At 23.9% G+C, this 23,398-nt stretch overlaps 1 protein-coding gene across 1 annotated transcript in view; it reads left to right on the top strand.

Moving 5' to 3' along the window:
• Positions 1 to 23,398, top strand: part of LOC117174533 (palmitoyltransferase ZDHHC18) — a 43,342-nt gene that overhangs the window by 12,054 nt on the left and 7,890 nt on the right. Inside the window, exons 4-9 of the mRNA XM_033363739.1 lie at positions 4,136 to 4,294; positions 7,026 to 7,163; positions 7,236 to 7,390; positions 7,464 to 7,581; positions 12,201 to 12,307; positions 18,919 to 19,018. Of these exons, the coding sequence (XP_033219630.1) occupies positions 4,136 to 4,294; positions 7,026 to 7,163; positions 7,236 to 7,390; positions 7,464 to 7,581; positions 12,201 to 12,307; positions 18,919 to 19,018 (777 nt within the window). The remainder of the gene's footprint in view (positions 1 to 4,135; positions 4,295 to 7,025; positions 7,164 to 7,235; positions 7,391 to 7,463; positions 7,582 to 12,200; positions 12,308 to 18,918; positions 19,019 to 23,398) is intronic.

A 23,398-nucleotide genomic window follows, 5' to 3' on the forward strand; every position in this document is an offset into this window, starting at 1 on the left:
TGGAGAATTGATTTTGCGCGCGCGGCTTTAAAATTCTGTGAGTTGGATCGAGCAACTAGCGTTACTACAATTGATCTAGAGGACGAGACTATGCAGCATAATATTCCATTTTTAACCCATTCAATCTTTAATTTTTAATTAAAAAAAAGATTAATTATTGAATATTTAGCAATATTTGAATTTTTATTTAAGACAAGTAAATTGAAACCAAATATTTAAAACTAAAGAATCTTTAACTGAATTGTTTGACATAGAAAATCAGGAATCGTTAAAATTTCGAAGAGCCTTTAAACTTTGAACGTTACAATTTTAATTATTGTATTTGAAAAATGTTTAATTTGTAAGTGAAAATTTAAAATTTTCATCTATAATTTACAAATGAACATTTGTAGAAAAAATTTGAGTAATTTTAAGAGATATTTAGGAGTTTTAAAAAGATAAAAAATTATTATGCAAATTTTAGAAAGTTTTCGAAAAATCTTCTAGAATCTTTTTTGAAAATTTTGTTTAAATCTTGGAAAAACTTTTTAAATATTCTCCTAAAATAATTTTTCAAAATGAAAAGTTAATTTTATTTTCCTAGAAATCTTAAGAAAATGTTTTTATTCTTATAAAGCCTTTCACAATTCTTGAAAAGAATCTAATTTTTTGTTTAAAATCTGCGAAAATCTACATTTTGTTTTATATTAAGCTATCATTTCAAGTTTTACATTAAGTTTTAAATCTTTTCAAAACTTCTATATACCTCTTAAAATTTCTCAAATTTTGCCTACAAATAATAAATGCTCAATTCTTATTTATGCATCCAAATTGTTAAGAAATTTTCTAAAAATTGCAGGATTTTCTAAAAATTGTAGAAAAATTTCAATTAATTTTGACAGATACTTAGAAGTTCTGAAAAAATTTTCAAAATCATTTAAAAATTAAAATCAGTTTAAAATAACTTCTAGATATCTCAAGATTTTGAAATTTTCCAAGGATGCTTAAACTATTTAAAAAGAAAATAATTGAATTTCTAATTTAGGAAGTGTCCAGTTCAAATTTTTTCAATTGTTCAATATTTGATGTTTCTAGCTCAAAATTCCTTAAAATTATATAACTTTGAAAATTTGAAAGTTCATTAATTGATTTTTTAATTTAGAGTCTTGAAAATGATAATGGGGATTTATATTTTTGTTATGTTCATAAATGTAAATACCTTTAATTTTATACAATCATTGTCAAGAACAAAAAACTAATTTTCAACCAAAAATACGACTTTTTATCTAAAAAATTGAATCGTGAAGCAAAAAAAAAAAATAATAATTTTCAACAATTTAATCAATTTTCAAACAAATTCTTGAATTTTTAACTTATAACTGATAAATTTCTAACCAAAATTAAAATAGTGAAATTTGTAAATAAAAACACAAATTTTTAAGAAAATAATTTAATCATCCACCAAATTGATCGATTGTAAACTAAAAAAGTGTATTTTTTGACCAAAAAACGAATGGTGAAATTCTTAGTTTAAACAATTAATTTTCAACAAGAAACGAATTTTCAAACAGTTGAGTTCAACCAAAAAAGACGAAATTTTAAACAAATAGTTAAATCTTGAAGCAAAAAGGTGAATTTTCAAAAGCCAAAATTAATTTTTTGACCAACAGGATAAATATTAAACAAAAAAAATTGTTTTTGAACAATATTGTTGCATTTTAAAACCAATAGGACGAATTATCTACAAACAGTTGAATTTTCAACCCGAAAATATGATATTTTAAACACAAAATTTAAATTTCTCCCACATACTTAAATTTTCATAAAAATAGTTTTATTTTTAAAGAATCGAAAATATGAATTTTGAATAGAAAAAAAATTTTTTTTTAAAAGTAGTTTAACTTTAAATCGAATTGTTGATTTTTTAATCAAAAAAGAGGCAAATCCCGAAAAATAAAATATTCGAAATAAAATGTTCCCGAAATTATATAATTACTTAAATATAAAAATTCCGAATTAGGAAATTCCCGGCAGAAATTTGCTGATTTTTAAAATATCCGAGACTGTTAAATTGCCAAATTTAGACAATTAAGAAAATTGTTTTCTCATTAAAATTATGTATTTATGAAGAATAAAATAATGACATGTTCAAAAAATAATGTACAAAAATTAAATGTTGCAAAAAATTGTCTTTCATCAAAATATTTCATTTATTTTATTTTTTATTTTTTTTTTTTTTTCAAGAATATTGTTGTTTGTCAATTTTCCGAATTCGAGATTTTTTTATTTCAGCAAAGTTTCTATTATTAACATTTTATTAAAAATATAAATTTTCAACCATAAATGGAATAGTTTATAAATTTCATGATTTAGTTTAATTAGTTTAAAAAATTGATTTTCAGACAAAAAAAACAAATTTTCCAAAACATATTTAAATTTTCAACAAGAGATAAATTAAAAATTAAAATCTTAAAAACAAAATAATTTTCAACAAAAGATTTCAACATTTATCCCAAAGGATGTTTTTTTAACGATGAAGGTTAGTTTTCTATAAATGGAATATTTCAATTCTTAACCATAGATGAATTTTTAATAAAAAAGTTAATAAATTTTAAACAAAATACTTCATCTTTGACTAAGTAGCTGAACTTTTGATCGAAAAAGATGTCTTTTTAATCAAATTTGTTAAAAATTATCGACGATCCCTAACCGAGATGTTTCTCTCTTTTTAATTTGGGTGTTTGACGTCATAATAACGCGTTTAATTTTACGTAAATTACTGAAGAAAATTACAAATATTTACAACAAAATACAAGATGTCACAAAAGTTGAAATATTGAAATGCTGGAAAATATTTTGAAAAATAAAAAACTAAATGTGGATTTTTGAAGCTTTCGAAATAAAATTTTAAAGCTTTTTAAGGGTCTTTAAAGGTTTTAAGGAAATGAAAAAAAATCTTAAATTTGCTGGGAAAATTTAAAATGATTTTTTATTTTGAAAATTTAATTTTAAAAGATTGTTTAAAAAGATTAAGCATTTTTTTTTATTAATAAATGAAAATTGAACAATTATTAATTTTGAAAATAAGCGAGCAGGGTAAAAATATATTTATAAGTTTAAAAAAGATTTCAAAGTAATTGGAAACATGAAAATATTTCAAATGATTTAAAAGACAATGTAGATGTTTGAAGATTTCGAACTCAAAATTGACAAGCTTTTTAAAAATTTTGAATTTATTTAAATCTAAATTCCTAGAAAATCTATCAATAATTTTTATTTGAAAAATTAATTTTGAAAGAATATTTAATAACATTTCCAAAATTTTCAAACAAGAATCTGCATGAATTTAAGGTAGTTTTTTTACTTTTTTTTTTGAAAAACCATTTTTAAGAGAATATTTAAAAAGATTTGAAAAAAAATTTTAATGTAGAAATTAATTTTTCTAGTTTAAAATTGCTTAAAATGATATAATTTTGAAAATTTATAAATTTTTTTTATTTGTTTTATTCATATCATTGAAAATGATAGCGTGGATTTCTATTTTTTCTAAATCTTTTAACTGTACAATGTATGCATTAAAAAAAATTTTAATTTTGCAGTTAACGGCGTTTCATTAAAGATTTTTTTATCGAAAAGTTTCCATTTTTTACGCGTACACTATTGAGCGTTTGAATTAACATTTTTCAATCTTTAATTTAAAAACTTTTAAATTCATAATAATGTATTTCGCTTTGAGCGTCTTAATTTGCTCAATTTTTTAACTTCAAAAGAAAAAATTTTTATCTTCAAGATTTCGAATCTTTTAATTTCAATTGTTGCGATCAGTTCTTTCTTAATTGTTCAATTTTAATATTCTAAATATTTGTCATCCTAGGTCGAAAAAGACAAAGTTTTTGGGCTGCAAAATATGTAAATTCCTGTAAATTTTTGTAGTTCAAAATTCTTTAGTTGTAATTTTTTGGCAAATTCTTGTAAAAAAATGAAAAATACAATAAAATACAACAATAAAAAAAAAAGAAATGAAAAAAAAAAAGTACAAAATTCATTTGAGTAATAGAAAAAGGTTGTACTTTTCTGTAATTTTGGTTGTCATTTATTGTATTTATTGGTAAATTTCTATAAAAATAGTTTTATTATTCAATTTTTTTCGCTGCAGAAGTGCCAAATAATGGTAACTCGCCAACATACAGACCTCCTCCGCGGACGAAAGAAATAATGGTGCGAGGACAGCCAGTGAAACTGAAGTACTGCTTCACCTGTAAAATATTCAGGCCGCCCAGGGCCTCGCACTGCAGTTTGTGCGACAATTGCGTTGGTATGTAAACTCTCTTTGCCTTTTTTATGATCATATTTCTTTTTTTTTCAGCGATGATACTATTTTTTTTTTTTTTTTTTTTTGATATTTTAACGAAGTAAAGATTTTCATTTTAAATAAAAGCCAGATAAATTGAACCAGGAAGGATAAATTTCCAACAAAATAGGTAGTTGAATCCTGAAACACAGGAGATTTATTTTCAACCAAATATTTGCATTTTTAACATACAAAAAAAGATTAACTTTCTACCAAAAGAAATAAGTTTTTAAATTAAAAGACGAATTTTCAAACAAGAAAGATTTTTTAGTAAATAAAAAAAAACAATTTTATCTAAAATGTTTAGTTTGCAAGTCAAAAAGATGAATTTTCAGCATAGAAGATTAATTTTCTTATAGAAAATACAAATTTTTAACAAGGTACATCCATTTTTAACCAAATAGTTGATTTTTCAAGCCAAATTTTTTTTTTTAATAAACAGTACATTTTTCAAACAAGAAGATTAATTTTGTACCAAAAAGTCGAATTTTCGTCAAATTACATAAATTTTTAACTAAATAGTTTGAACAATTGATGTGATTTTAGTTAAAATTTTATTTTATTAATTTTTGTTTTATATTCTATTCGTTTCTAAAGTTTTTTTAACGTACTATTGGAATTTTTAAAGAAAAAAGATAAATTTCGATCCAAAAATTAAAGTTTTTATTAAGGAGAATTAGTTTTCAATAAAAAAGAAATAATACAAAAAATGAAATTTATACAGAGAATAATTTTCAGATAAAAAAGTTGAATATTCTCAAGAATATAGTTGATTTTTCAGAGAAAGATTTTTAGTAGAATAATTTAAAAAAACTATCCAAACATTTTAACCAAAAAGAGAAATTTTGAAAATAGAAGATTAATTTTCTTCCAGAAAAGACGAAGTTTCCTCAAAATACATACATTTTTAACCAAATAGTTGAATTTTCAACAAAAATTGACAGTTTTCTACCTAAAAAGAGGAATTTTCGAGAAAATTACAGAAATCTATAGCAAGTGGTTTCAACAATGGATTTTATTTTAGTTTAAATATAATTTTATTAACTTTGTGAACCTAATATTTGCAAATGTTTAACTAAGAAATATCAATTTTGCACCAAATATGAATTATTTAAATTTTTATTAAGGAAAATTCATTTTAAATGAGAAAACGAATTTTCTGCAAAGCAGTTTGATTTTGAACCAAATATTTTAATTTTTATACTAAAAAATATAATTTTAGAATTATAAATGGAGTAGTTAAGTTTTCACTAAGGAGAATTAATTTCTAATTAAAAAAATAATTGTCTACAAAACAGTTCAATTTTTAACCAAATGCTTAAATTTTGCAACAAATTAATTAATTTTCAATCAAAATTACTAACTAAATAGTTAAATTTTCAATTGAAGAAATTAATTTAAAAAAAAAAATGTTAACTAAGTTTATGAATCTTTATCTAAAAAATGGTATTTTTAAGAAAGTATTTGAACTTTGAAAATAAAAAGTAAAATTTTCAACCTTTAAATGTAATACTTGATATTTCAACAAAAAATGTTTTAATCTAAAATAAAAAACTGTTGGATTTAATCAACAAAAAATAATTTTCAAGATAAAATATTTTAATTTAAAATAAAAAAACCTTTGGATTTAATCAACAAAAACGAATTTTCAATGAAGCACTCAACTAAAATAGACTAATTTTCCAGCAGACAGTTAAATTTTTAAGCAATAAAAAAAATATTGATTTTCTACCAAAAACACAAATTTTTAACAAAATACATGAATTTTTGATCCGAAAAATTTCCGAAGAATTTTCTACAAAAAAAGACAATTTACAACCAGATGTTTCTACAAATTAGTTAAATTTGCAATTCCCAAATATGAATTTTCAACAAAGAAATTAATTTTAAAGAAAAGGGTTTAATTTTCAAGCAGATTATCAATTTTTCAAGTCAAAAGTAGATTTTTCTACAAAGCAGTTTAATTTTCAACAAAAAAGTTAATCTACAACCAAATAATTAAATTTTTAGTTAAAAAATTAAGTTCCAAATCAAAAAATTTGTTTTAAGAGAGTTGTTAATTTTCATCTACAGAGATGATTTTTTAACAAAAAATGCGATGGTTGATATTATTTCATCCATAAATAAAAATGTTCACAAAATAATTTATTTTTAAACCAAACAGTTGAATTTTCAGAAAAAAAATCAATTTTCAACGAAATATTAAAATTTTTTTTTATAAAAAGACGAATTTTTAACCGAATAGTCGAACTTTCAGCCAAAAAAATTGTTAGTTCAGAAGGAAAGAAATGTCAATCAACTTGTTGACTTTTCAAGACAAATCAATCGAATTTACCAGCAAGAATTATGACTTTTTAACCAAATTGTTGATTTTTCAACAAAATAATTTAATTTTGAAGCAAGTAATTAGTTCTTAACCAAACATTTAATACTAGACCTGTCATCCGAAAAGAATAAACTTTGATCCGAAAATAGTAATAATAATTTGTAGACTAAATAATAGCATTTTAATTAAATAATCAAGTTAATTTTCAATACTTAAAAAATATTAGGCTAAAAACGGGAAATTTGGCTTAAAAAAGAGATTACAACACAATTTTGACACTATTTTCCGAATTTTTTGACACTATTTATATCATTTTTGATCTCTGAAGTGAGTCCAAAGCCTGGATGATGGACGTTAATGATTTTTTAGAACGGTTTGATCATCATTGTCCCTGGGTTGGAAATTGCGTGGGGAGAAGAAACTACAGATATTTTTATGCCTTCATAGTCTCCTTGGCATTCTTGTGTGTCTTCATATTCGCCTGTGCAATCACGCACCTCATTATGCGTAAGTGTATAAAATTAGCAGAGCGGCTATTAAATTTCAAAGGGGCAAAATTGATGAAATGAATTCCTTTAGTTACGAGGGACGGTCGGCCTTTTCTGGAAGCGGTGAGAGAATCGCCGGGCAGCGTAGTCGTCGGTGTCGTCTGCTTTTTTTCGGTCTGGAGTATCCTTGGATTGGCGGGATTTCACACGTATCTCACAACCAGCAACCAAACGACGAATGAAGATGTGAGTTTTGACTCTAAACGAGATATTAGTTTGATAATTATCATAAGATATTATGAGATATCGTTCTTGACAGATCAAAGGATCCTTCACGAGTAAAAGAGGACAAGAGAGTTTCAATCCCTACAGCCAGGGGAACATTTGTGGCAATTGCTTTTATGTTTTATGTGGACCTGCACCTCCCAGTCTAATCGGTAAGGAATCGACGATTTGATTGTCGCAATTAATAAACATAAATTCCTCAGCATTCTCATAGATCTTTATTATCACTCTTTTTCCTCATCCATACCTCTAATCCAATGATAAACATTCTTTTATCCAATTGCTAGTGTGTCAAAAAGTCTAGAAAATACATTCGCGCATTACCAACTGGCGCAGAATTTTACTGCGCATCTCTGACAATCGCGCAACATTAGTGCGCATCTCTCAGAGTCGCAGAATTCTCATGCGCAGCCGAAATATTTTAATACGTTTTCTAGAATTTGAGGAAATGTTACGAAATTTCATCGAATTTCACGGGATTTAATAATATTTTAATGGAATTTAAAGAATTTATTTTTAAAATCAGGACATTTCGTAGAGTTTCAAATATTTAAATCTGTGGAATTATTTTGAATTTTTTGAATTCACTTGAATTCTTCTAATTGTACTCAAATTCTACGTAATGCAGAGGATTTTTTTAAAAAACATTTTATTGCAAAAGATTCTCAGGTATTTTCAAGAGATTAAAACAATTTCAAGGTATTTCCAAATATTTTTTGAATTTCTTTTAATTCTTTTTAATTCTCTCAATTTTATTCTTTTGAATTCTCGGATAATTTTTCTAAATTAATTTCAAACCTACTCAATTCGATGTATTTATATATTTTTTAACTGTTTTTAATTCACTCAATTGCTTTTTAAATTTAGCTTCATTTTTTATGAATCTCGTCGAATTCTTCTCATTTCCATTAAATTCCTCTTAATTTGTTGAAATTTTACTTTAATCAATGGAATTTTTTCAATTATTTCCAGTTCATTTGAATTATTATTTGGTAAGCAATTAGTAGAGTTTCAAAGATTTGAAGAGATATGAAATTCTTTTTAGAATTCACTTTAAATTCTTATTAATTTACGCTGAATTCTCTGAAATTCTTTTGAATTCCCGCAAATTTTTCTAGGCTCACTTAAAATTGACTGAATTTAATTAACTTTTTCATGTTTGTATACTGTTTTCAATTCATTTTTTTTTTAATTCACCTTGATTTTTTTATGAATTTCGTCGGAGTCTTCTCATTTTGTCGTTAAATCTTTCTAAATTCGCTCAATTTTTACTGAATTTCATGGCATTTTTTCCAATTATTTCCAATTCAACTAGATTATTTTGAATTTTTTGCAGTCATTAGTTACATTTTTTGGTTAGAAATTAGTAGAGTTTTAAAGATTTAAAGAGATTTTAAAATATTTTTTGCAATTCATTTGAAAGTCGCCCTGCATTCTTATTAATTTATCCGGAATTTCTTTTAATTCTTCTTAATTCTCTCAGTTTTATTCACATCGATTTAATGGAGTTTTCAACATTCAAAAAAAATTTTATCTTTGAGTCTATAAAACTCACCTTAAATTTTTAGGAATTTCATCAAATTCTTTTGAATTCTCTGATAATTATTCTAAACTCATTTCAAACCTTCTCAATTTAATGTATTTTTTATATTTTTAATTGTTTTCAATTCACTTAATTGCTTTTTAAATTAGGCTTAATTTTTTTATGAATATCATCGAATTCTTCTCATTTCCATTAAATTCTTCTAAATTCACTCAAATTTTACTTAAATCAATAGAAGTTTTTCAATTATTTCCAGTTCTTTTGAATTATTAAGAATTTTTGGCAGTTATTAATGATTTTTTTTGTTCGAAATTTGAAGTTTTGAAATTGTTTTTTGAAATTTACTTTGAACTCTTATTAATTTACGCTCAATTCACTTAAATTCTTCCGAATTCTATTGGATTTTTTAAAATTCATTTGAAAGTTTTATTTAATTGATCCGAAAGTCTTTAACCTTAAATTGAATTTTTTGTAATTCCATCCAATTCTTTTGAATTCTCTAAAATTTTCCAGAGGCACATTTAAAATTTGCTGATTTCAGTGAATATTTTCATATTTTTACACTGTTGTCAATCCATTTTTTTAATTCACCTTCAATTTTTATGAATTTCGTCCGAGTCTTCTCATTTTTTCAAATTTTTCAATTATTTCCAATCCTTCTAAATTATTTTGAATTTTTTACAGTCATTTGTAACTTTTTTGTTTAGAAATGAGTAGAGTTTCAATGATTTGAAGAGTTTTTACATTCTTTTTAGGAATTCACTTTAAATTCTTATTAAATTTCCGCTGAATTCTTTTACATTATTTGAAATTTTCTTGGATTTTTTAAAAATTTATTTTAATTCTTTTAACTTTACTCAGTTTACTGAATTAATTTTTTAAAAATATTTTCTAAAAGGTTTTATTTAAATGATCCGAAAATCTTTAACCTTCAATTGAATTCTTTGGAATTTCATCCAATTCTTTTGAATTCCCTAAAATTTTTCTAAGAACATTTAAAATTTGCTGAATTGAGTGAACTTTATGAAAATATACTGTTTTCAATTCATTTTTTTTAATTCACCTCTAATTTTTATGAATTTCGTCCGAGTCTTCTCATTTTTTCTTAAATTTCTCCAAATTCACTCAAATTTTACTGAAATCCATGGCATTTTTTCAAATTTTTAAATTATTTCCAATCCTTCTAAATTATTTTGAATTTTTTACAGTCATTTGTAACTTTTTTGTTTAGAAATGAGTAGAGTTTCGAAGATATGAAGAGTTTTTACATTTTTTTTAGGAATTCACTTTGAATTCTTATTAAATTTCCGCTGAATTCTTTTACATTATTTGAAATTCTCTTGGATTTTTTTTAAAATTTATTTGAATTCTTTTAACTTTACTCAGTTTTACTCAATTCATTTGATTTTAAAAATTTTCTGCAAGGTTTTATTTAATTTATCCGAAAATCTTTAACCTTAAATTGAATTCTTTGGAATTCCATCCAATTCTTTTGAATTCCCTAAAAATTTTCTAAGCACATTTAAAATTTGCTGAATTGAGTGAACTTTATGAAAATATACTGTTTTCAATTCCTTTTTTTTAATTCACCTCTAATTTTTATGAATTTCGTCCGAGTCTTCTCATTTTTTCTTAAATTTCTCCAAATTCACTCAAATTTTACTGAAATCCATGGCATTTTTTCAATTTTTTAAATTCTTTCCAATCCTTCTAAATTATTTTGAATTTTTTACAGTCATTTGTAACTTTTTTGTTTAGAAATGAGTAGAGTTTCAATGATTTGAAGAGTTTTTACATTCTTTTTAGGAATTCACTTTAAATTCTTATTAAATTTCCGCTGAATTCTTTTACATTATTTGAAATTCTCTTGGATTTTTTAAAAATTTATTTGAATTCCTTTAAATTTATTTGAATTCTTTTAACTTTACTCAGTTTTACTCAATTCATTTGATTTTAAAAATTTTCTGCAAGGTTTTATTTAATTTATCCGAAAATCTTTCACCTTAAATTGAATTCTTTGGAATTCCATCCAATTCTTTTGAATTCCCTAAAATTTTTTCTAAGCACATTTAAAATTTGCTGAATTGAGTGAACTTTTTCAAAATACTATACTGTTTTCAATTTATTTTTTTTAATTCACCTCTATTTTTTATGAATTTCGTTCGAGTCTTCTTATTTTTCCTTAAATTTCTCAAAATTCACTTAAATTTGACTGAAATCAATGGAATTTTTTCAAATTTTATAATTATTTCCAATTCATCTAGATTATTTTGAATTTTGTGCAGTCATCAGTTACATTTTTTGGTTAGAAATTAGTAGATTTTCAAAGATTTGAAGAGTTTTGAAATTATTTTTTGGAATTCTCTTTGAATTCTTATTAATTTACGCTGAATTTTTTAAAATTTACTCAGTTCTACTTAATTCATTCTATTTAAAAAAAATTTTTTTTAAGTTTTTATTAAATTGATCCGAAAGTCTTTAACCTTAAATTGAATTCTTTGGTATTCCATCCAATTCTTTTGAATTCCCTTACATTTTACTAAGCTTTTCTCATTTTTCCTTAAATTTCTCAAAATTCAAATTTTACTTAAATCCATGGAGTTTTTTCAAAATTTTCAATTATTTCTAATGCATCTGGATTATTTTGCTTTTTTTGCAGTCATTAGTGACATTTTTTGTTTAGAAATGAGTCGAGTTTCAGAGATTTGAAGAGTTTTTACATTCTTTTTAGGAATTCACTTTGAATTCTTATTAAATTTCCGCTGAATTCTTTTACATTATTTGAAATTCTCTTTGATTTTTTAAAAAATTTATTTGAATTCGTTTAAATTTACTCAATTCTACCCAATTTAGTTGATTTTATTAAAATGTTTTAAAAGTGTTTAATTGATTGATCCTGAAGTCTGAAAATTTTCTAAGCTCATTTCCAATTTGCTGAATTCAGTGAAGTTTTTTTTCCTATTTTTACATTGTTTTTAATTCATTTGATTTTTTTTTTTTTTTTTGATTTCCTTGAATTGTTATGTATTTTTTCGAATTCTTCTCGTTTATCGCCAAGCCCTCTAAATTTACTCAAATTTTACGAAAAGCCGTGGAATTTGTAGATTAAAATTTATTTGAATTTGTTTGAAGTCTTTTTAATGTATTCCAAATTTTTTATCCGTTGAAAGGGAAAAAAGTATCCTACGTTTGGAGAAACTTTTTGTGTTTGATTTTGTTAATTTGCAGATCGGAGAGGTGTTGTAACGCCGGAATATCGGACGCAGCGCGAGTGGCTTGATGGAGATAATGTGATTAGTGGGAAAACCTACGGCACAGTGAAAGTACAGCCTCAGGTAATTAGGAATTTTCTTCCTTTTGTCAGGGGAATTTTTTTTTTATTCAAGGAATTTTTTTAGTGCGCGCGCATTTTTTTTTAATTGCAATATTTTTTCTTGTAAAAGCAGCTTCATACCTATTACTGTATCAATTTTTCTACCATAAAAATTAACTGAAAATGTAATGATTCTATTTTTTATTGAAAATTGATCGTTTTCAGTTTTAAAATGCATGGATCTGGTTAAAAGTTAATTTATTTTGTTGGAAATTTGTTCTTTTTGGTTAAAAGTTAATCTTCTTGGTTGAAATTTCATCTTTTTGCTTGAAAATTTTACAATAGTTGTATTTTTATCAAAAATAGATAAAATTTTTCTTAAAACCGATGAATTTTTTTCTAAATAGTTGAATTTTCATTCAAAAAAGATTACAGTTGACTTCTCAAGGTCAATATATGATTTTTTAAAATAAAAAATAAGTTTACGAAACAAAAATGGAATTTCCAATGCAAAAAGACGAATTGTAACTAAAAAGGATAAATTTTTAAGAAAATAGTTAAATTGTCTAACAAATAGTTGCATTTTTATCCAAGAAAGATGCAATTTGTACAAAAACAGATACATTTTTTATAAAAATCGACAAGGTTTTTTTTTTAAGTTAAACTTTCTTCCAAAAAAAGATTTTAGTTTATTTTTCAACATCAAAATATAAATTTTTTACTAAAAAGTATGACTGTTTAAAAAAATTATTCATTTTTCAACCAAACAGCTGTATTTTTATCCAAGAAAGATAAAATTTGTCTCAAAACAGATAGATTTTTTATTAAAAAGAACACAAATTTTCAATAAAATACCTTTTTTTTATTGCAAAATATTTTTTCTTATAAAAGTAGCTTTATAACTTTTACTGCATCGATTTTTCTATCGTCAAATTAACTGAAAATTTAATAATTCTACTTTTTATTAAAAATTGATCGTTTTTAGTTTGAAAATTCATAAATATGGTAAAAAATTCATGTTTTTTTTTTTAAATAGTTCAATTTTCATCCAAAAAAAGATTCCAGTTGACTTTTTAAGGTCAATATATGATTTTTTTTAACAAAAAAAAAGTTTTTACGAAAAAAAAATTGGAATTTTCAATGCAAAAAGACAAATTCTTGTAAGTAAAAAGGATAAATTTTTTACAAAATAGTTCAATTATCTCAAAAATAGTTGCATTTTTATCCAAGAAAGATGCAATTTGTACAAAAACAGATACATTTTTAATAAAGATTTTAGTTCATTTTTCAACATAAAAATATAAATTTTTAACAAAAATTAAATTTTCTACTTAAAAGTATGACTGTTTAAAAAAAAGTTTAATTTTCCACGAAACCGTTGTATTCTTATCCATGAAAGATAAAATTTTTCTTAAAATAAATGTTCGAAAAAATCAAATAATTCCAAAGAATTTAATGAATTTAAAAGTATTCTGGGTTAATTACTTTCTTGACAAACGTGACTCAACCAAATCTTAAAAAGAAAGTTGAATACTCAAGTAGAGAATAATAATTTTTAACCAAAAAGTTGCATTTTCATTAAAACAAAAAAATGAAATTTCTACTAAAACAGATGAATTTTTAAACCAAATAGTTGAATTTTTATCCAAAAATATAGAATTTCACTTGAAACAGATACATTTTTATTAATTTTTTTTTAAATAGTCTAATTTTCATCAAAAAAAGATTCCAATTGACTTTTTCAGATAAAAATATGAATTTTTTTAACAATAACAAGTTTCTACGAAAAACTTGGATTTTCCATTCAAAAGTACGAATTTTGTTAACAAAATGTTTGAATTCTCTACCAAATAGTTTCATTTTTATCAAAAAAAGATGGAATTTCTCTTAAAACAGATAAATTTTTATTTTTTAAAAAAAATTTTAATAGTTTTATTTCCATACAAAAAAGATTCCAGTTGACTTTTAAATATCAAAATCTAATTAAAGAAAAAACAAGTTTCTACAAAAAAAAATTGAATTTTAAATCCAAAAAGACGAATTTTTTTGACCAAAATGAATAAATTTGGTAACAAAACAGTTTAATTCTCGACCAAAAAGTATGATTTTTTAACAAAATGTTTAATCTTCAACCAAACAGTTGCATTCTTATCCAAGAAAGATACAATTTTTCTTAAAACAGATACAATTTTATTTTTTAAAAAATTAAAAAGAACAGTTGAATTTTCATCCAAAAAAGAATCCAGACTTTCCCAGATCAAAATATGTTTAAAAAAAAACAAGTTTCTACGAAAAAAATTGAATTTTTAATCCAAAAAGATCAATTTTTAACAAAATAGTTTAATTTTCAACCAAACAGTTGTATTCTTATTCAAGAAAGATAAAATTTTTCTTACCCAGATAAATTTATAATTAAAAAAAAAAAAAAAACAATTTTCAATAAAATAGCTTTTTTTTTAATTGAAATATTTTTTCTTATAAAAGCAGTAGCACAAAATTAACCTTCTTGATTGAAATTGTATCTTTTGCTTGAAAATTTTAAGTTAGTTTTCAGTTTACAATTTTCGTTCTCTCTTTAGTAAACTTTTTTTTAGATGAAAAGTCGTGTTTTTTTATTGAATCAAGCTGCTTTTTATTAAAATATAAAATCTTTTTTGCTTAAAATGTTAACTACTACATTTTTTGTTCATAACTAATCTTTTTGGAATAAAAATTTAATTAGTTCGTTGAAAGTTAAACTTTTTTGTTAAAAACTAATTTTTTTGTTTGAAGATTCATCATTTTAACTGTAAATTCATTTCTTTGCGTTAAATAAGGAACAGTTTGGTTAAAAAATCGTTTTTCCTTTGGCTTCAAACTAATTTTTTTCTGAAAATTCGTAAGTATTCTAGTTGAATCTTTAACTATTTTGTTGAAAATTTTTTGTTTTCTTTTTTCTTGAAATTTTTTCTTTATTGAAAATTTAACTATTCCAATCAGTTGTAAATATTCCATCACTTTAGTTGAAAATTTATTTTTTTTTTGGGTAAACTTTAATGTTGTCAACTACAACTTTAACTATCTAATTTTTGATTGAAATATTATATTTTTTAATTAAAATCATTCTTTTATGGTAGAAATGAATCTTCTTGGTTAAAAATTCCTATTTTTGTTCAATAATTCAATTATTCTAGTTAAAGAATAATTATTTTACTTAAAAATTAATCTTTTGGTTTAAAATTAAACTATTCCAGGTAGAGATTCTTCATTTTAGTTGAAAATGCGTTACTGTGTTTGGAAAAAAATCACTAATTTTTTGTAATTAGTTTTTTTCTGTTAAAGAATCATTATTTTTCAAACTAAAAATTTAATTATTTCATTTGAATTTTTCATCGTTTTAGTTAAAAAATTTTCTGTTCGGTTGAAGATTAATTTTTGTATTTGAAAATTTAGTTTCTCCATTTTTGCTTGAAAATGCATCTGTTTGGTTGAAAATAAAACTGCTTGTTTGAAAGTTACTCTTTTATTAAAAATTCATCTATTCCATTTAAAGATCTATCATTTAAATTGAAAACGCTTAACTTTAGTTGAAAATTTATATATTTTTTTTGCTCGGCAAATGATTTTTTTTACATAAATTAAATTCGAAGTTTGGTTAATTAAAAAAATAACAATTTTTTTAACAATTAGCAATATTTTACTGTTCGTTCCAAATGAGCAATTATAAATTGTTTATAAATTGTTTTGAAATTCTTGAACCGTTAGAACGTCAAATTGCTAAAAGATTTTAATTTCACAATTATAATTTCGAAAGAAACGGAAGAAATTTTTGTTATTTAATTTTTTCAGAATTTGAAAAGGAACTTTTTGTTTTTTAAATTTCTATTGAGTTGACGGCGGGCAAATTCAGTGTTTTAAACATTTTTATTGAGTCAGGGAATTTTTTAGAGACCATTCTAAATTTTTCTAAAACTTGTAATATAAAAGTGAGTAGCAGTGATTTGTAAAAAACGTGTAAAATTGGTAAACGTAGCTTTATATAACTATATTTAAATATTTTGTTAAAAATTCCTTATAGATAAAAATTATTATAGAAAATTAATCTTTTAGCTTGAAAATTCAACAGTTTGTTTGAAATTTTTTCTCTCTTGTCTGAAAAATCTATCATAGTTGAAAATTCAACTCATGTTGAAAAGTCATCTTTTTTTAGTTAACACCAGATTTTTTTGATAAAAAAATTAAAAATTTTCCGTTGGTTGTTGTATCAACTACTACATTTTTTTCAGAACTCATCTTTTTTGGATTGAAAATTTAATTACTTGATTGAAAGTAAAACTCGTATTAAAAATTAATTTTTTTGGTTGAAGTTTTATTATTTTAATTTAGAATTCATCTCTTTGGTTTACAAATGAGCTATTTTGTTCTAACATTTTTTCTGTGGCTGAAAAGTAATGTTCTTTATTGAAAATCTAAGAATTCAATTTTTGGTAAAAAAATGATCCTTTTTAGTTCTTGGTTCTTAGTCTTGGTTTAAAATTCAATTATTCGAGTTAATTAAAGAATCACTATTTTATTTGAAAATTCATCTTTTTGTTGAAAAATTTTTTATAGAAAATTGATCTAAAAAAAAAAATCAATTTTATCGGTTAAAAACAAAACTGTTTAGTTGAAAGTTTAAGACTTTTGTTAAAAAATAATCTGTTTGGCTTAAACTTCATCTAGTTGAATAAAGAATCACTACTTTAGTTGAAAATTAATCTTTTTGGTTTTAAATTCAACAAGATTTATTATTTTAGTTGAAAATTTATCACTTTAAATATGAAATTTTTCTTTCAAAATACTTTTTTTGGATTACAATTTTTTTCAAACCAAAGATGTAAATTTTCCAGAATTTAAGTTTATAATTTGTCTATTTAGTTGAACATTAATTTTCTTATGTGAAAATTTAACTTCAATTTTTTGTTTACAATTTATGAATTGTAGTTGAAAATTCTTGTATTTTGTTGAACAATTAGTATTTTTTTGTAGAAATATAAATTTAAGTATTCTATTTTTGGTTAAAAATTCAAGTATCTCGTTAAAACTGCATATATTTTGTTGAAAATTTATCAGTTTTTAGGCAATATTTTTTCTCTTTTGACGGAATAATTTTTTCATAGTTAAAAATGCTATTAATGTTGAAAAGTCGACTTTTTAATTGAATTAAACTGTTTTTGATTAAAAAATGTATTCTTTTTTTGATTGAAATATTAGCTACTATATTTTTCGTTCAAAATTCATCTTTTTCGGAATTAATATTTTATTGCTTGTTACAAAATATTTTGTTGTTCTTGAAAGTTCATCATTTTAATAGCTTAAAATTACTTTTTGTAACTTAAATTTAACTGATCTCTCTATGTTTGAAAAATGAGATTTTTTTTAGTTGGAAAATCGTCTTGTCGGTAGAAATTAATTTTTCTTCTTGAAAATTTATCATTTTTATTTAGAATTCAACTATTTGGTTGAAAGTTTGTCTTTTTTAGTTCAAAATTCAACTATTTTGTGGAAAATTCATGTTTCTTGTTCAAAAATCGTTATTTTATTTTATAGAAAATTAATCTTCTTGTTTGAAAATTCACCTTTTTCTTTGAAAACTCAAGTATTCCAATCAAATATTAGTAATTTTATCATTTTGGTTGAAAATCCAACTAATCCAGTTTAATATTCCATAAATATAGTTGAAAATTCATCTTTTTAGTATTAAATTAAACTATTTGGTTGAAATTTGTCTTTTTTAGTTAAAAATTTAACTATTTCGTTAAAAATTGATGTGTTTTGTTAAAAAATCGTCTTTTACCGTAGAAAATTAATCTTCTTGTTTGAACATTTTTCTATCAACGGTGAATATAAAACTACTTGGTTGAAAGTTAAACTTCCATAAATTTCGTTGAAAATTCACCTTTTTGGTTTAAAATTCTACTATTTCAGTTGAAAATTTACCTTTGTAATTGAAAATTTTGTATTTAAAAAAACTTTTTTTTAATATGAATTTTTTTTCTGAAAATTGAACTATTTCATTATATGGTTAAAATGAATTTTTTTTTAAATTCAATTATTTGTTTAAAATTTTTTTTTTTTTTAGTGAAAAATCAAACTATTTTGTTCAAAATCGAAGTATTTTGTTGAAAAATCGTTTTTTCGGTAGGAAATTCATCTTCATGTTTTTTTTGTGTGAAAAATTAATTATTTTAACGGAAAATTTATTTAATTTTTGGTTGGAAACTGATATTTTTAGTTCAAAATCTAACTATTTGGTACTTTAGAGACAAATTTTAGAAATCAATTGTAATGTTTTTCAGTATTGCTTAATTATTAAATTATTCGATGGTGCTTATATATTTAGGAATATCTTGTAATATAAATTTTTAACGCATTCTAAATGAAACATTTCAATTGAATCCTTAAAAACTGCGAAAAAAACATTATTTATTATAAATTCATCAAACTGTACAAATATTTCGAGTTTATTATAAAAAAAAAAAAACCACATATTTGAATTATACCTGGACAAAACTTAAGATAGCTGGAAAAAAAACCTTGAATTTTCAGGGAATTTTTTCCAGAATTTGAGTAGACATCCTGTATAATATTTCTATTTGTTTTGAAATCTGGCAGATGAATGGCGGAAGTATCGCAATGAACCATGGAGAGCTGACAGGTTCGATGAACAATCTTTACCCCGGTCAGCACTCTCCACGACTCGAATCAATCAACGGTGAGTTGTCACTTCTAAGACGACCTTCACATTGTCCCGAAGAAGTTCCAAATTATCCCCGCCAATACGTTGGCGATGTCTACGTTCCAAAATATCCCGCGCGATCCTGTTCCCAAGACACCTCAAAACAAAAATCCAAGGTCCAAGAATTTGAGCCCGATCGAGCCCACGAAATACAAAAATATCCCTACCGGTGCGAGGAAAATCTGCAAAATTTGCAAAAGTATCCTCAACGTTGTAGAGAAGAGTATCACCGATGTTCCGAAAATAATTTAATCTATGATCGCAATTACGATTACGATTTTCATGATTATCGTGGATATTCGGAGGATCCGCTCCGATTTGATGAGCGGAAAACGTGCACGGATTTGCAGAAATTTCCACAGAGATATTCTGAGGATCCGCTGCGTCTAGCTCACTCGCAACTTCCCTTGAAATATAATAATTTCAGGTGTACGGATTATAGCAATTCGAATGCAAATATAAAATATTCGGGGACGAAGAGAATCTTGCCGAGTCGGATTTTAGCGGCGGGGGGAATTCCGATTATAGGACAGGCGGCGATTGGATTGGTGGTTAATAAATTTGGATCGAGGGGCGATCTTTCGTGTACGGATAATTCACTTTGTCCGGAGGAAAGTACTGAAGAGGACCCTTTGAGGCCATGACGTATTGGGAGTATTTCAAGGGGTATTCGTGGTCAATCTTCACAGATTATCAGGGATAATACGGTTTTTACTGTTTTCTCCTAGAAGATTTTTGTTTTCTTTTGTTTTTTCAATTCCGGATCATATAAAAAGTATCACCTGAGCTCAGAAATGTAAATGAAACAGCAAATACCACCGATTGGGTAGTGAAATCCACTAGAAATTACTTCTGCGCATTCCCGAGAGTCGCATAACTTTACTGCGCATCCCCGAGAGTAGCAGAATTCTTTTGCGCAGTCGTATAATTCTCTTGCGCAGGCGCAGTTTCTATAAAATTTTACTGTGCAGTTACAGTGATTAGAAAGATGTCAATCAAAATTTTGAATGTTCATCGCATTATTGGTATTAAAAATTAAAGTATCAACTGCAGAATTTCTGGCAAAAAGTTCCATCATAGAAAAATAGTTACAATTGTGGTAATACGAGAATTAGAAATGAGATTCACCATCTAGGGCGGGGAATTCAAACTTTAATTTAGTATACAAAAAGTAAAAATGAAAATAGTTTGTTTTTTTCGTGATGGAAGCCTAGATATTTAATGTTTATATAATAAACCATTATCTTTGCATCCACTTTTCCGCAGATACAGTTTACTTAATTTTTAATTGTTCACGTTTCTAGAATTTAGAGCACGCGCACTATAATTGCACTTGATCCTACCATTTCGATTTTGAATTTTTTAAATTTTATCTTGCAGTTTTTTTTTGGAAAAATTGTACCTTTTATCATTTTAACAATTTTGAAGTTTTTATAGTAAATAATAATTTTCTCGCATTTCTTTTTTCTTTTGTACTACTTTTTCGCATAATTTCTTTTTTGACGAGTTACCATTTGCCAGGGTGTCTACCTTGTCTGAAAAATTGAAGTTGTCAGGGAATTTTTTTTTAAGAGTGTGCCTTTTGTTAATTGCCCTATAACATTGAATAACAATAATTCTTCATTTGTAAAAGTATTTTGTTGGGAAATAATTGTTTGTTTTTTTTTTTGGTTGAAAATTCTTGTATTTTTTCGAAAATTCATTCCTTTCGGTAGAAAATTAATCTTCTTGGTTGAATATTTATCTTTTTGCATGAAAATTCAACAGTTTTTTTGCATTTTTTCTCTTGATGGCTAAACAATCTTTGTTAGTTTTAAATTCAACTCTTTTTTTTAAAATTACATTTTTTTTGGGGCGAAGATTCATCCATTTTAATTGAGAATTCATCTCTTTGGTTGAAAAATTAGCTATTTTGTTAAAAACGAGTTTTTTCTTTGGCTAAAAATTAATTTTTCTGCTGCAAATTTAACTATTTCAGTTAAAATTTGTATTATTTTGTGCGAAAATTGTTTTTTTTCTTTTTGTTGAAAATTTTTCTTAACTGAAAATGTAACTATTTCAATTGAATATTTCATCATTATAGTTCAAATATATATCTATTTGGTTGAATACTAATATTTCAAATTAAAAATTTAACTATTTAATTTTTAATTGAAATTGCTTTTTTTTTTTTTAGTTCAAAAATCGTATTTTTGATAGAAATTATTCTTCTTAATTACAAATTAATCTTTTTGGTTGAAAATGCAGAAATTCGAGTTAAGGTTTTATAATTTCAGTTAAAAAAATCATTTTTCAAATTTAAAATTCATTATTTTATTTGAAAATTCATCACTTTCTTTGAATTTTTTTTTTAAATATTATTTTTTTAATTAATTATTTTGTTTGAAATTTTACCATTTTAGTTGGACATTAATTTTTTTAATACTGAAAATTTAACAATTAAAATTTTGGTTAACAATTTATATTTTTTAGTTGAAAATTCATCTTTTTTGGTAGAATTTAATTTACTTTAGTTGAAAATTCATAACTGGTTGAATTTTTTTGTGCGGTAAATTAATTTTTAAATCGAAAATTGATCTATTCTATTTTTTGTTAAAAATTCATCTTTTTTTTATTTCAAAATTGAATTATTTGATTGAAAAGTTTTCTTTTTCGGTTGAAAATTCATGTGTTCTCTTGAAAAATCGTTTTTTACAGAAAATTAAAATTTTTGTTTAAAAATCAATTTTCTTGTTTGAAAATTAATCTTCACTTTTCCATTTTTTGTTGAAAATGCTTATTTGTTGAAATTCAACTATTACGTTAAAAATTCATGTATTTTTTGCAAATTCGTCTTTTTTGGTAGAAAAATAATCTGTTTAGTTAAAAATGCAACTTTTTGGTTAAATAATTTATCATTGCAGTTGAAAATGCATCTCTTTTGTTAAAAATTTAAGTATTCAAGTTAAAGATTCAGCTTTTGAGTTAAAAATTCATAACTTTGGTTAAATTTTTTCTTTGCAGAAAAATTATTTTTTGAACTGAAAATTTAACTATTTCTTTGGAAATTATCTTCTTTAGATGAGAATTTAACTATTTGATTAAAAATTGATTGGAAGCAGTTTAAATTAAATTTAATATAGTATCCACAATAATTTGACTTAAAGGGCACTGAATTTTAAGTATAAGAAGATAAAAATTAGTTCGAATTATTATTCAAATTCATTGACATTTAGAGAAAAATTCCAGGAATGATTAAATATGTTTTTATTATTATTTAATTGTTTTTTAATCGAATAATATAATTTGTCAAAGCTTTCTAAATTCAACTTTTTAAATTGAATCCATAGAAACTTAAAAAAACAAAATTTTTAAGGTTAAGCCTTCAAAACCTTATCCATATTCTAACTCGATTCTTAAAAAAAATTTGAAATATTTAAATGGTCCCGTACTATGAAAATTTTTTCTGACAAAAAACTTGAAAAACCTGGAATTGTCAGGGAATTTTATTGCAGAATTTGAGTAGACGCCCTGAATTTATTAAATTTTTTACCATTCACGTTTCTAGAATTTAGAGCACGGTCACAATAATCGCACTTGATCCTATAATTTTGATTTAGCTTTTTTTAAATTTTAACTTCCAATTTTTGATGTCAAAATTTCGGACCTTTCAAAATTTGGTCGTTTCTACAGAGGCGCATGAATATTCCTTAAATTCTAATTTCCATAATATTTATTTTACCGAATTTCGCCTTTTTTTCGTACTATTGTTTCATATCATTTCTTTTTTTTTTAAATTTCCCATTTGTCCTATTTTTTATTTAAAATAAAAACAATGAAAGTAAGGACAAATGGTAATGTGGAAAAATAAAATGATGTCGAATAGTAATTAAAAAAAGAAAAAAGAAAATTAGGGAAAGCAGAATTTGGGGGAAATTGATGCGTCTCATCTCTGTAATAAATTTCAAAGCATTTACTAGATCGTACATTTTTAATGAAACTGCTTTCTTTTGTGCTCATAATTACGTCTGATAATCGAGGGCTCAGTGCGTACTGATTGGTAAGTTTTCTTTTTCTACAATCGACTGATTTTTGCTGGGCTGATTTTATATACGGAATTAACACAGCCTGATCATAGCGATTTCAGTAGAGTAGCAAAATTTCATTTTTAGACTAATTTAGATATAAGTTTGGTACTTATTAATTTATTAAATAATTATTTAGAAATGCATTTCTAGCTTGATTAATATGTAATCACTCAGATTTAAGTTTGGAAGCTTTTCAATTTATTTCCAGTAGAATCATAGAATAATAAAAGAAACTTTTTTTCTTTTGTATTCTATGGGAGCCGTGCAAAAAAGACGCAGTATTGGGGGG

This window comes from Belonocnema kinseyi, chromosome 1 (genome assembly GCF_010883055.1).
Source record: "Belonocnema kinseyi isolate 2016_QV_RU_SX_M_011 chromosome 1, B_treatae_v1, whole genome shotgun sequence".
In the NCBI taxonomy this organism is placed as follows: Eukaryota; Metazoa; Arthropoda; class Insecta; order Hymenoptera; family Cynipidae; genus Belonocnema; species Belonocnema kinseyi.